The sequence below is a fragment of the Plodia interpunctella genome, chromosome 10 (assembly GCF_027563975.2).
Source record: "Plodia interpunctella isolate USDA-ARS_2022_Savannah chromosome 10, ilPloInte3.2, whole genome shotgun sequence".
Lineage (NCBI taxonomy): Eukaryota > Metazoa > Arthropoda > Insecta > Lepidoptera > Pyralidae > Plodia > Plodia interpunctella.
Genome location: NC_071303.1, coordinates 9,255,295 through 9,268,319, shown reverse-complemented (window position 1 = coordinate 9,268,319; position 13,025 = coordinate 9,255,295). Strand labels below are relative to the sequence as shown.

At 33.6% G+C, this 13,025-nt stretch overlaps 3 protein-coding genes across 3 annotated transcripts; 2 read left to right on the top strand and 1 right to left on the bottom strand.

The window, feature by feature from the left end:
* Positions 1–1,705: 1,705 nt before the first annotated feature.
* l(1)G0320 (lethal (1) G0320) lies at positions 1,706–4,954 on the top strand. Its single transcript, XM_053750809.2, has 5 exons — positions 1,706–1,900; positions 2,486–2,674; positions 3,135–3,412; positions 4,014–4,254; positions 4,565–4,954. The coding sequence occupies exons 1-5, from the start codon at positions 1,843–1,845 to the stop codon at positions 4,633–4,635; spliced, it is 837 nt and encodes a 278-aa protein (XP_053606784.1). The 5' UTR covers positions 1,706–1,842; the 3' UTR covers positions 4,636–4,954.
* A 643-nt stretch (positions 4,955–5,597) lies between these two features.
* On the top strand, positions 5,598–7,024 carry RpS28b (Ribosomal protein S28b). Its single transcript, XM_053750870.2, has 2 exons — positions 5,598–5,875; positions 6,881–7,024. The coding sequence occupies exon 1, from the start codon at positions 5,675–5,677 to the stop codon at positions 5,870–5,872; it is 198 nt and encodes a 65-aa protein (XP_053606845.1). The 5' UTR covers positions 5,598–5,674; the 3' UTR covers positions 5,873–5,875; positions 6,881–7,024.
* Positions 7,025–9,943: 2,919 nt separating this feature from the next.
* On the bottom strand, positions 9,944–11,803 carry bc10. The gene has a single exon (XM_064436203.1). It carries the CDS (start codon positions 11,613–11,615, stop codon positions 11,376–11,378), a length of 240 nt encoding a protein of 79 aa, XP_064292273.1. The 5' UTR covers positions 11,616–11,803; the 3' UTR covers positions 9,944–11,375.
* Positions 11,804–13,025: the final 1,222 nt, after the last annotated feature.

Below are 13,025 nucleotides of genomic sequence, written 5' to 3'. Positions count from 1 at the left end.
CAGTTCAGCAATATTTTGTTAATAGTTTATTAAATATAAATATATTTAACGACTTAAACTATTAAATATAAATATATTTAACAGTTCAGTAATATTTTGTTTATACTGGTAGCGAATGAATTTTTATATAAATTATTAGGGTATACAATTTTTAGCATCATGTCTGCCCACTGTCCGCCTCTTGCAGCAGGTACACAAATGTTTGAATAATTTAAAAAAAAGTGTCTTTTAACCTTTATATGAAAAAATCTGATAATTAAATTGCATTAAAAATTGATTCGAAGAAGTTACAGTCAGCAGTTGTGATATTTTTCAATAGCGTTAATTATAACTTTGTTACTTGTTTGTTGAAAATATAATTTTTGCTGGCGAGAAATTATTTACCTGCTATTTTCAGTACAGATCTCTCTAATCTATGATTGCTACTACGGAACCCTTCATCCTTTTTTATTGTTACAATGCTCACAAAACATAATATTATCATTAATTTGATGTAAATAAACTAACGATAAGAATCATATCACAATTTTAACCTCCATTCGGTAGGTATTAACTATTCAGTTTTACATAATTGGGTAGTTTATTTAAGTTTCTTTAATACATTTGTACAAGGAAAATAATGTTTTGAAACAAAACTATACCTACTTTATTGCTATTTAAATTCATCATTACAATATTTACTGAATTCTAAAGGGTCATACACACAAATGGATCGAAATACACGGGCGAATCACGAAATCTCGAAAACTACTGAGCCCATGAAGATGAAATTTGTCAGAATGGCAGATTGTGACTAGGAGACGTCCGCTAAGAAAGGATATTTCGAAATTTCATCTCTAATGGGGTGAAATATGGGTTGCCAGTTTGTATGAAACTTCGTCATTTTTTAAGTTAGACACATTAAATTTTTTATTTATATTTGGAGTTGGTAATCTATACTATATAGTTAGTAAAATATAATTATATTTTGAAAATCTCTAGGAGAATGATGTAGGGGTGGAAATTTTTGAGAAACTATAATATTTTTGAAGAGAGGTCCACGAAATGTTCAAAGACATTGCAGGATAAGTTTCGGAACGAGACACGTATCGGAAATCGTAGCGGAAAACGGGGAATTGAACTAAAGATGACAAAAATACGAATTTGAATCATAGTAATAAATAAAATTTACCAGTCTTAGAATACGCGATAAAATAATAACTGAAACTTTTAAGAACTGAAATTCACGCGTGCGAAGCCGCGGGCAAAACCTAGTGTTCTTATATCTATACTCATTAGTCAATGAACATCAGGACAAAATCCTACCTACCTAGTAAGAACAAGAAAATAAAGGAAATAGTACCTATATTATATTGTACCTATATTACCTTATATTGTACCTATAGTACCTATAGTACCTATATTATATTGTAGTGTACCTATATTATACTGGCAACACAAATAACATACCAAGATGGACTATGGACTACAGGTTATACCCATGGTTTTAATTGTATGTTAATTTTAATGTAAATACTTCTAATCTGTGCTTCCTTTATGTGTTACAAATTATTTGGAAAATTCTTAAAAACAATAAAAGATTTTAAATGAAAATAAATAAAGTTAGGAATCGGTAGCGGTCACATTCACAAACTATTTACGATTGGTAAACGATGATTTCTGCCACATCACTAGTGACATAATACTCCACGTCAATCGAGTTGGAAAGAAAATTGGCATTTTGCCTCGAGTTTTGTGTGGCGTTGGGCTGAATGTGATAGAAAAGTGAATGGCCTACAAACCACTCAGATAGTAGCCGCCGTAATATCAAGTTAAAGTTTTAAGTTTAATTTAGAAATCAATATGAAACTTTTATATTTGACGTTCCTGGTGCTACCGGCGGCTTTGCTGTGTCTGCAGAGTGAGTTTCAGATAATTTGCTTGTTAACTATAGGCTATCCTGAAGTACGTGGCAACATTATACATTTATTTGATTTTCTGAGAGAAAGTTGTGATAGAAATGGTTTCGGTCACCTTTATTTGCCCTGCAACTCAATTTTAATACTGTAGCCTAGATACAGTTCTGATTTTTTTTATTCAAACAGTGCTGCAAACATCTCCATAGATTACTATGCAGCTGTGTCCTATTCCAATAAAGTTTTATCCACAGTTAGAAAGCTATTTTCTATTACTTTTATAAAGAAAAATCATTATCGGATATAATAGGTTTGATGTAATCTACTGAGATCATTATTATCTTTGTTATTAGCATATGGACATAGTTAAAACTTTATTACAACAAACTAAACATATTGGAGAAGAAGATAGTGGTTTGCTATTTACTTTTTTTTATGATAAATAAAACAGGTCTTATGATGGTTAGAATTATAGCAAATTACTTCTAAAATAATTTCTTCTTTATATTATTACCTAATCTATTTCTTATATTAAAACTGTCTGAAATGACGTAAGATAAAAATCTTCTATTTTTTAATTAATTTTCCAGCAAACACAATCTTAGCAAGGGCCGAAGAAGACGAGCTAGATGATGTTGTAGACATTGAAGGGGAAGACAACCAGGTGGTCGGGGATGATATCAGTGAAGATGATGACTCTGTAGTGAAGTCCTCGCAGGACGTAGACACGACAATACTGTTCACCAAGCCTGTGCCTAATTATGGAGATAATGCTTTTGGTTAGTTTCTGTAGTTATTTAATTTTTTTAGTAATCCACACCTTCATGTGTTTGTCTATTTTCACATGAAATAGAACAAATTTTGCCTAAAAGTTTTAGGATAATTTTTATAATTTGTTTTTATTAGGATCAATATAGACTTGAATAATTCATGGAAATAGGCCTCTCTTTATGAATGTCATGAGTGATTATAAGTCTTCATTTTACATTTTAGGTACAATTAACTAAAAGACATTCTGATTAAAAGATTACAGCTTATTTTTTATTGTCTCACTTGTTAATGGGTTAATTTCTTTCGTTTATCATTCTTACTAACTTAAATATTATCTCTAAATTTGACTGTTTTACATTAGATTAATTGTGTGTGAAATTTATAATTAGATTCAAAAATATCTGATAGATAATAGGCTATCTGTGTGTATGTATAAATCTTAAAGTATATTCTAATATAACTTTTCAGATTTGCAAGCTGGATTCCCAGTGGAATTCCTTGTTGGTTTCATCAACAAAGGTGTTGAAGACTACATAGTGGAATCTATGGAAGCCTCGTTCAGATACCCTATGGACTACACATACTATATTCAGAACTTCACCGCTCTGCCGTACAACAGAGAAGTCAAGCCAAAACAGGAAGCCACTTTTGCATACTCTTTCATCCCTAATGAGGCTTTTGCGGGTAGACCTTTTGGATTAAATGTACAGTTGAACTACAGGGATGCCAGCGGAAACTTCTACCAGGTATGTTAAATTGTTCCAAAACAAATACATAAGGTGATTTCATTTCAATGTGGACAACCTTGTCCATTTATTATATCATCATCTCTGTCCTCCTTCCATATAGCCAATTATTTTGTCAATGTTCCATGCAAAATTGCATTTTTATGTGGTGTTTTGGAGTCATAGTGGTCAGTTTTGTGTGGATATAATGTATCCATGTATACAAAAACCACAAAAAACTGTAAAATGTGATTTGTGGACATGATGCCTAATGATGCAAAAAGTTAGTTTTTCAGAACTAAAGTTTCATTTGTTTCTTTATGTATTCCCATTGTAATCTCTCTCTCATGCCTTGTTGAAAATATGACATCATGCCATGTATTTATCAAATACAGCTAACAAATAGACCTTCACCATGGAAAATTTTCATGTCAAGTATAAGTACTACCAACTACTGACATTTTTAATATCATTGCTGAGAAGAAATGCCCTAAGAAACTCATTACCCTCAGCTCCCGTCCGGCCAGAGTCCTATGTTGTTCAATTGTCTACCTGACATGTTAAACAATGTCGCACCCTATCAAGACAGAAGAGTTAACCATTACATCTATCTGTTCGGCAGGAGGCAGTGTACAACCAGACAGTGAACATCGTAGAAGTGTCAGAAGGTCTGGACGGGGAGACATTCTTCCTATACGTGTTCCTGTGCGCGGCCGGCGTGCTGGCGCTGGTGCTGGGGCAGCATGGGCTGGCCTCACTGGCGCGTCGTCGTGCGCCGCGCGCCGCCGCTCGCGCGCCCGAGACCGGCACCGCCAACGGGGTGGACTATGACTGGCTGCCCAGAGAAGTCGTCAACCAGCTCAGTGAGTTTGATCCCGTCCTTAGCCCTCTTTCGTTGTTTGTTCGTAGTTCATTTGTTTTTTTAAATATTGTGATAAAATTGGCCATCTCAAGCTAGTACAACACTCAAGGAATTTAGTTTTTTTTTCTTTTACACAGTACATAAGGGGTTGATTTTTTTTTAAAAGCAAGTAGACTATGTTTGCCTTTGCTACTTTGATAGATTCCAAATTCGAAAATGTGATAAATTAATAAATTATTAAGATTCCTAATATCACTGAATATGAGCCCCAGAGATCCAAGTATTAATTTTGTTTGTGTTTGTCTTTTCAGAAAAATCTCCCAAAACGCCCAAACAGTCTCCACGCGCAAGAAAGGCAAAAAGATCAGCTGGCGACGATTAATGTAGCATTTTAGTGTATTGTGTACACCAATTGCTGCGCCGAGTGCGACCGAGTGCATGTGTTTTGACTAAAATAAGAATAGACCCTCATCCAATACCAAAATCCAAAAATTTCTGTCTTATTTGCCTGAATTTTCTTTTTTAGTGAATACTCATTTCTTTGTACAGTTATAGATGTATTCTTATTTTAGTCAGTGATGAACAGACTGTTTTAGATGCTAAGTGTGTGGTGAGAGTAAATTATGGAACAAACAGTGCTGAGAGCTTTGTAACAACGTGTGTGAAAGACGTTAATTTAATAAAAAAATGTTACATTTTTATGTGCTGGTTTTATTTATTATGTCTGTGTAACCAGGTACTCGCGATTAGAGAGATGCCTGGAACTGGGCTTTAAGTTCAGGCGCTTGGAATCTACGACGCTCTCATCTGAGCGTTTACGCGGTTGCTTCCTCAGCCGTTGAAGAGTCGTAGCTCACGGTCCGCTTTCCTACTTTTGCGTCTCTTTTCTCACGAAGTACACTACTTTAGCTTATAACTACTGCTGTGTCAGTCATCACGACCTTAAAGGTATTATTTGATTGACTTGCTTGATTATCAAATTCGAGCAATGATTTGAATATTTAGTTCAGTTAGCATTGGCTTTTTGTCGATCTGTGGCAATAAAATAGCACATTATAATATAAAATGCATTGAAGCAACATGCAAAGTCAATTTAAAATGTTCGTATATAAAAAGCATGGAATTAGTAAGTACTCGGATTGTACGGAGTACTTACTATTTCCATAGTAAAAGTTACAAGTAACAAAGTAGTTTTTATATGGAAAACGAGTATATATTTTTTCAAAATAAAGATCTTACTCAAAATAAAGTATATTATTTTCATAAAGTTATAAAAATCGATTTGTTAACGAATCGATTGACTATGTAGGACCAACTACAATTATAACTTTACCCATCACTAAACTGTCAAAATTCTTTTTCGTACACGCTAGCGCTAGTGCACGTGTATTTTTTGGTTTTCGCTCGATACAGAGTAAAAAATGGATAAACCTAACGTTCTCGCTCGCGTGGTCAAGGTTCTGGGCCGCACTGGCTCCCAGGGACAGTGTACCCAGGTGAAAGTCGAGTTCATCGGAGAGACCAGCCGTCAAATCATCAGGAACGTTAAAGGTCCCGTACGTGACGGCGACATTCTCACCCTCCTCGAGTCTGAGCGTGAAGCTAGGAGACTTAGATAAGCGGTAAGTACAAAATATCCTATAAACCCTTATTTGGAATAATCCAAGCGTTTAGTTGTTAATGTCGAGTATGTCAGTGAGTTGTTAGGTTATGTTCCTTCATTATCATTCGTTGTTGACGTATCATTACGATTATGCCGCTTTATATTTTCAAAAATATTTTGGAAACTGCGCAATGTCTTCATTTCATAAGTTAAAACCATTTTCTTCATTTTTAACTTGTTCTTAGTTTTATCTCCAATATGAATCCCATTTATTTGTAACAGGTTATAATTACAGTGAATCAGAACCTGCCTAACCCATAGTTGGTACTATACATGTACATAGTATTGTAACCATACTACTATGGGTATTATAATATTATGGGTTAGGCGGGATCTGATTCACTGAAGAGGTAACTAAATTCTAGAAATATATATGTGCAATATTTCTTAAATTCATCATGTTTATTGAAAGAATATCTATGCTAATAACAGAATCACTTAACCAATTGCCTCCACTTGAATATGTCAATAGTATTGCAATGAATGTCATAACTTTGTGTCAATCGACACAACACTAATACCTATAGAAGAAAGTCTGAGCGACATTGCCTCGATGGGCTTGAGCGAAGATTTCATTGTTCAACTTATATTCTCGTAACATCTTACTAAAATTGTAAAATATAAGTTGTTATGAGTTCAATGGATGTAATGTATGTGAGGATGACTCAATGAAATTCTTACGGAAAGATTTCGAGAAAATTTGGTACAACCATACTAATTTATAAATTTGAAAGTCTGTTTGTCTGTTCTGCTTTCATGGCTAAAATGCTGTCCCAATTTTGATGAAATTTAAATGGGCCTACTATTTTTTCAAAAATCAACCCTCAAGTTATATTGTATGCTATTCTATAAATTTCTACAGGAGTGAAGCCCACAAAGCTAGATTGTTATTTACTAATAGTATAAATGTATAATATAGTATAAATGTAGTATTAGAAATTAAAAAGAATTCTTTCTGTTTCAGGTATGCACCAATATCTACTCTAGGATAAGGCACTATGTAACCCAATTATATACTAAAATTATTATGTATAAACATCTTAAGAAACCGTCAAAGATGACCCGTCAGTGAACAGCTTTTTCCATCTCAATAAATAATTACAAGCTATTTATTGTTTTATTTAATTGCTACCAGTACCATAAACACTCTAGGATAAGGCACTATGTAACCCAATTATATACTAAAATTATTATGTATAAACATCTTAAGAAACCGTCAAAGATGACCCGTCAGTGAACAGCTTTTTCCATCTCAATAAATAATTACAAGCTATTTATTGTTTTATTTAATTGCTACCAGTACCATAATCACACTTTGAGAACCAGTTTAGGACCTAAATTGTTTACATTCTTCTTTTCAAGTGTGTTAATTACTAATACTGGTTTAAATGGATTTGTAATGTCACACATGCTTTTTAACATATATTTGAAAATAATGAGATGAAAAAATTCTGGAATTTTGAGCAGGAATTCAACCTGCGCCCCTGTCTATCCGGGACAGTGCTCTTCCCCGGATAGACAGAGGCGTTCATCTCATTATTTTCAAATAGAAGTTAAAAAACATGTGTAACATGTATAACAAATCCATTTAAATATACGCTTGAGTATTTTTAAATAACATAATTTCTTGTAACAGTGAGGTATGTTGATTAGTTAGGTGTACCTACTACTAATGAAAATACTGTATGTCTGCATGAGACATGAAGAGATGAATTAATTCGGCCGAACTGGTATGGTCTCGATAGCTCAGTGGTCAAGAGCACTGTCCCGGATAGACGGGCACCGGTTCAATTCCCGCTCGATTCCAGAATATTTTCATCTTTTTATTTTCAAATTCATATTGGTGTCAGATTTTATTCGAGTCACCTAATGGCATCGGACATGGCAAGTAATTGTATACACACTACTGAACTTTACTGTCAACCAGTGTGTTCAGTTCTTCACAATATTTTCCTTCACCGGAAGCAAGCGGTCCAGACTATGAAAACTAGTATATGACTTGTTTACATTATTCTGGGGATTGTAGACAAAAAGTGTAATATAAATGTAACGTAGGTAATAGTATGTAGCGTAATGTAATTATATACCTTGATCGACACTATTACACACCTTGATCGACACTATTACATACCTGGATCGACACTATTACATACCTTGATCGACACTATTACATTGATCGCCACTATTACATACCTTGATCGACACTATTACATACCTTGATCGACACTATTACATACCTTGATCGACACTATTACATACCTTGATCGACACTATTACATACCTTGATCGACACTATTACATACCTTGATCGACACTATTACATACCTTGATCGACACTATTACATACCTTGATCGACACTATTACATACCTTGATCGACACTTACATACCTTGATCGACACTATTACATACCTTGATCGACACTATTACATACCTTGATCGACACTATTACATACCTTGATCGACACTATTACATACCTTGATCGACACTATTACATACCTTGATCGACACTATTACATACCTTGATCGACACTATTACATACCTTGATCGACACTATTACATACCTTGATCGACACTATTACATACCTTGATCGACACTATTACATACCTTGATCGACACTATTACATACCTTGATCGACACTATTACATACCTTGATCGACTTTTGCTAGAGTTGAAATAAAAATTATCAAGGTGTCAACAATCATGTGAATTTTAGAGAAACACAAAATCCACTTTGTTATTTCCAGGCACAGCTTCCAGGTTTTATTCTACCTACATACCATATTTCAGTCTGTGGTCCATAAAAATTTAATCAAAAAACCATGAGTCATGTTTGGTGATAGACCACTAGGCTGAGTGGTCTATCACCAAACATGACTCATGGTTTATCATTAACAGGACTTTCGAGTATTGCCACCTGCAACTCTTGCTCTTAGTCACGATATCTGTTTACTGGTGATAAAAAATATCTGCCTAAGTGTAAGGCATATATTAGTGCCTAGTCTATATTATCTGTTACATCTTTTACCATATTTTAGGCAAATAATTTTATTTCAAGGATTCCGTAAAACAAAACTTTACTCAAACTTTCACTTTTTGTGATTTTTGGATTGTATAAAATGTTATAACTTAGGTATTACCTTGTTCCTCGTCTTTAAAGTTATTTTTACAGGTTCATTTTATTGTAAGTGTCCTTACGCCCATTAAAATCGATTGTGTATCTTTGCACATATTAAGTATTTGATTCAACCACTCATAGGTACGAATATTATAAGAAAATTTTATTTGTAGTAAATAAAAATTACTTCAAAAGACGATTTTGATGAAAGGCACAGATATAGACGAAACATAGAGTAATATAGTAGGCTACTTCTTCATTATGGTTTTACCCGAGCGAAGCCTGGACGGGCCGCTAGTCTTAGATTACACTAGAAAAAGGTTTAATGAAAAGTGATATTATAAGAACTTTGATACTTACCATAAAAGTACTTATAATTTTTTTCTGCTTGAAATAGAACCCTAAAAATAATTAAGCTAACCAAAATCTTGCACTCCTGATTGGTAGGTAATTTTATTAGCGATTTTACATAGATAAGTATGGTACATACCTACCAATTAGTATTAGTTATACGCATACACGTGGCCGTCCAAATCAAAAGGGACCTTATGGCGGCTGGCACTTTATTGCCCTTGTTCGAATACAAAACACCGCTATGTGCCGGGCGCCATAAGGTCCCTTTAGATTTGAACGGCCACATATGTTGTTTACATAGTAATTACAAATAAAAAGAAAAATGATACTTTCTAATAAAAAAAATAATTTATATTAAAAAATAATCCTGTATCTAATATAGCATATTTTTAATAGATTATTATTTATCACCAATAGTTAAAAGAAATAGATAAAAATGATGGCACAAGTGTGCGGATATAGGTGCAGCCTTAAATTCCTGACTACAAATGTTTAATTTCTCATCATTGCTCAATATTTTTACTCTTATACTTGAAAAATAAATACAAATAATTGTATTCCCATGTTGTAATTCACAATATAATAATAATCAATAATTAACAATAACTGTACATCAATTATCACATAATAATGAATAACAAAACATTGAGATATAAGTACAGAAATGTACAATCCTAGCGACAATGTCATGGGCCGGCTACAATAAATATAAAATTCTTATTCCTCCAAAATCCTATCACAACTATATCTGTAAAGTAGTCAAAAAGTTTATTTTTACAATTCAATTAACTAAAGTTACTATGTGAATGCATTTCTATAACATATTTCAATAATAGAGATTTTTATAAATCAAATTAAATAATTTGCATTGCAGAAGTCTTACCCTCTTATTCATAAAGTTAAAACTAATTTATGTTTTGTCTCTATCTTACTTTACAGTATTTGATAGTGACAAAATATACTTTTAACCTTAACTTTTTAATGAAAAGGAGAGTTAAGACTTAAAAGTTTGTAAACAATTAATATAAGTGATTGTAAACAACTGTTACTTAAATTTTGTTGAATAATTAACTGTGAATAGTCCTCGAGGGAAGTAAGTATTAACTCATACCTGTTCCTTAAGACAGACTTATAAAATATTAAAAAGATCTATGAGAAGATTGCCATATTACACTATGTCTGTAAACATTTATTGCACATAATAGAAAAAACAAAAATAGCAATTAACATGCAGGCATATGTCAGACTTATTTTGTAAGGTCATTTAGGTCACAAAGACTTTTCCCAAATATGTCAGTTTCAAAAAGTTATGTATTAAGTTCTAACAAAATTATAACACTACTGTTGATACAGTTAATTATAAAAAGATTACTTATACATCCAGTTAGTTTATAAGTATTAGTAGTTAAAATAACAAATCAAAGAAAGACAAAATATATGGTTATTATTTCCTGGTTATGGGTACCAGTCCAGATGTTCAGCCCTCCCATTCTGGGATCATTTCACCCAGTTCCTTCTATTTAAATATAGGGCTAACTTCTCAGATGTTATCCACAAATCTCACTTTTGATCTGAAGTGAAACGGGATCATGGAACATCAGTCTAAATATCTGTACAAAAGTATTGCTAAAATGAAGTAATTAATTTTCTTCACATTATGGTAGGTATATAAGATCAATACACTGTCATGAGTTAATTTGCTGGTTTAGTTTATGACCCTCCAGATATGTGTATTGTGATATTATTTTAATAGCTAGAAAAAATTCCCTCCTGTTTATATTACATAAAAAGTACTTGATTGCAACCGGCCAACATACACAACAATACAGAAATGTAAATTTGAAAATTTACATTATTTACAAAAATATAAAATATAACACCGTGTGCAGTCCACGTCGACTGTTAAATTTCCTGCCACTTCGCGCGACTGGAACACTTGGTTTTACTTTGAGCACTGATTGGTAACTCTGGAAGCACAGCTCGGCTAGGTCTCATACTTTTCCCCTTCGCACTGAGTTCCCCAAAACAAGCAATTTCCTATGCCGCTATAACAAATCAGGATCACTGCGGCTAGGAAGACTACACTGCACACTGTACACGGCTTCCGTTCTAAAAAAAATCCTATCAGGTACAAGACCATGAACATTACGTGTGTATTCACTAACGCCGGGTTTACAGGCTTCGGTATTAACAGCACGGGGATCAGCCATTGCAAACAATACATCTCGGTGACCCGCGCAGGTGAACACTATCGGGGTGCGATAAGGTTAATCAGCAACTGCGCCGCAATCGACATGATTCGAATGATATCTTCCTCAATTTTGTACACATTAGCAAAAAATGAATTCCACTGAGCACTGTGATATGAAAATGCGAACTCCGATTTTAGCTTTTGACATTGACAGTTTAGATTAGATTGTGACAGCTGTGGCGGTGTTGCCATCAAATGCTGGAAGATTTCTATAATACATAATGGTGATCCACTTAAGAGAAGAGCAAAGTCCGGTGGCTGATCGACTAGCGAGCTAAACAGTTTTCAAATAAAGCATTTTTACTTATTCTGTATAGGATAAAGTATTACATAAATAAGTATATATGAGCCAGGATAACCGTTTACCATTTAGGTACGTGTTCAACAAAACCGCGACTTTTCAGTGTGAGATTATTAGCGAGCTTCGTCCGACAAAACAAGCTACAAAGTTGCGGTTGCAAGTTTTGTTCGCTTGTTGAGCATGGCTTATACATTTATAAACATAGAAAGAAATCATTTATTCGGCAAACACATAAAAATCCAAACATTAAAAATTGACACTAAAAGGTACAATACAAAAGAGTATCTGCCTGTAATGTTCTTATGTCTGTTATATCTGTTCTTCTAGCAAGACTTCTTTTTTCATAATGCCTAAATAAATAATTAATGATTTTTGACACCTCAGTAATGCGGTGGTAAAGTGCTTGCCTCTGAACCGAGAGGTTCGATCCCCGGTTGGGTCATGATGGAAAAAGATCTTTTTCTGATTGGCCGGGATCTTGGATGTCTCTATATGTGTATCTGTTATCAAATATAGTATCGTTGAGTTAGTATCCCATAATACAAGTCTCGAACGTACTTTGGGGCTAGCTCAATCTGTGTGATTTGTCCTAATATATTTATATTTATTTATTTATTTATTTACAGACTTATTTTTTGACCTAGATAGAACTTGTTACTAAATTGGATGGTTTTATTTTATTACACACACACACACGCACGCTGACACATAACCAATATATAGTTTTTTTTAAAGGGCTAGTAATTAAATTATAGTTTATCACCAATATAATATATAGTGTGATTCCCGAGAAAATTTTTGGTGTATAATTTATTATAAGTAGTTATTCCTGAGCGAAGCCGGAACGGGCCACTAGTACCTATTAGAAAGTATTAAGTATAATCGCTTGGTCCGGACAAGTATATAATCTTATATAGATACATAAGTAGATACTACTGCAATGTAGATATGAATAACAGCGAGATTTTGGGTCGGACAAATATAATTAATCATTGTCTGGCGGTCACTGCGGCCAGGGATACCTTTTACTATTATGGGAAAGACATCTCACAGGAGTGAAAAAGCTTTGGTATACCTAAATA

Excerpts from the sequence above, each read along its gene's own strand:
- bc10 (XM_064436203.1), bottom strand. The coding sequence starts at position 11,615 with ATGTATTGTTTGCAATGGCTGATCCCCGTGCTGTTAATACCGAAGCCT.
- RpS28b (XM_053750870.2), top strand. The coding sequence starts at position 5,675 with ATGGATAAACCTAACGTTCTCGCTCGCGTGGTCAAGGTTCTGGGCCGC.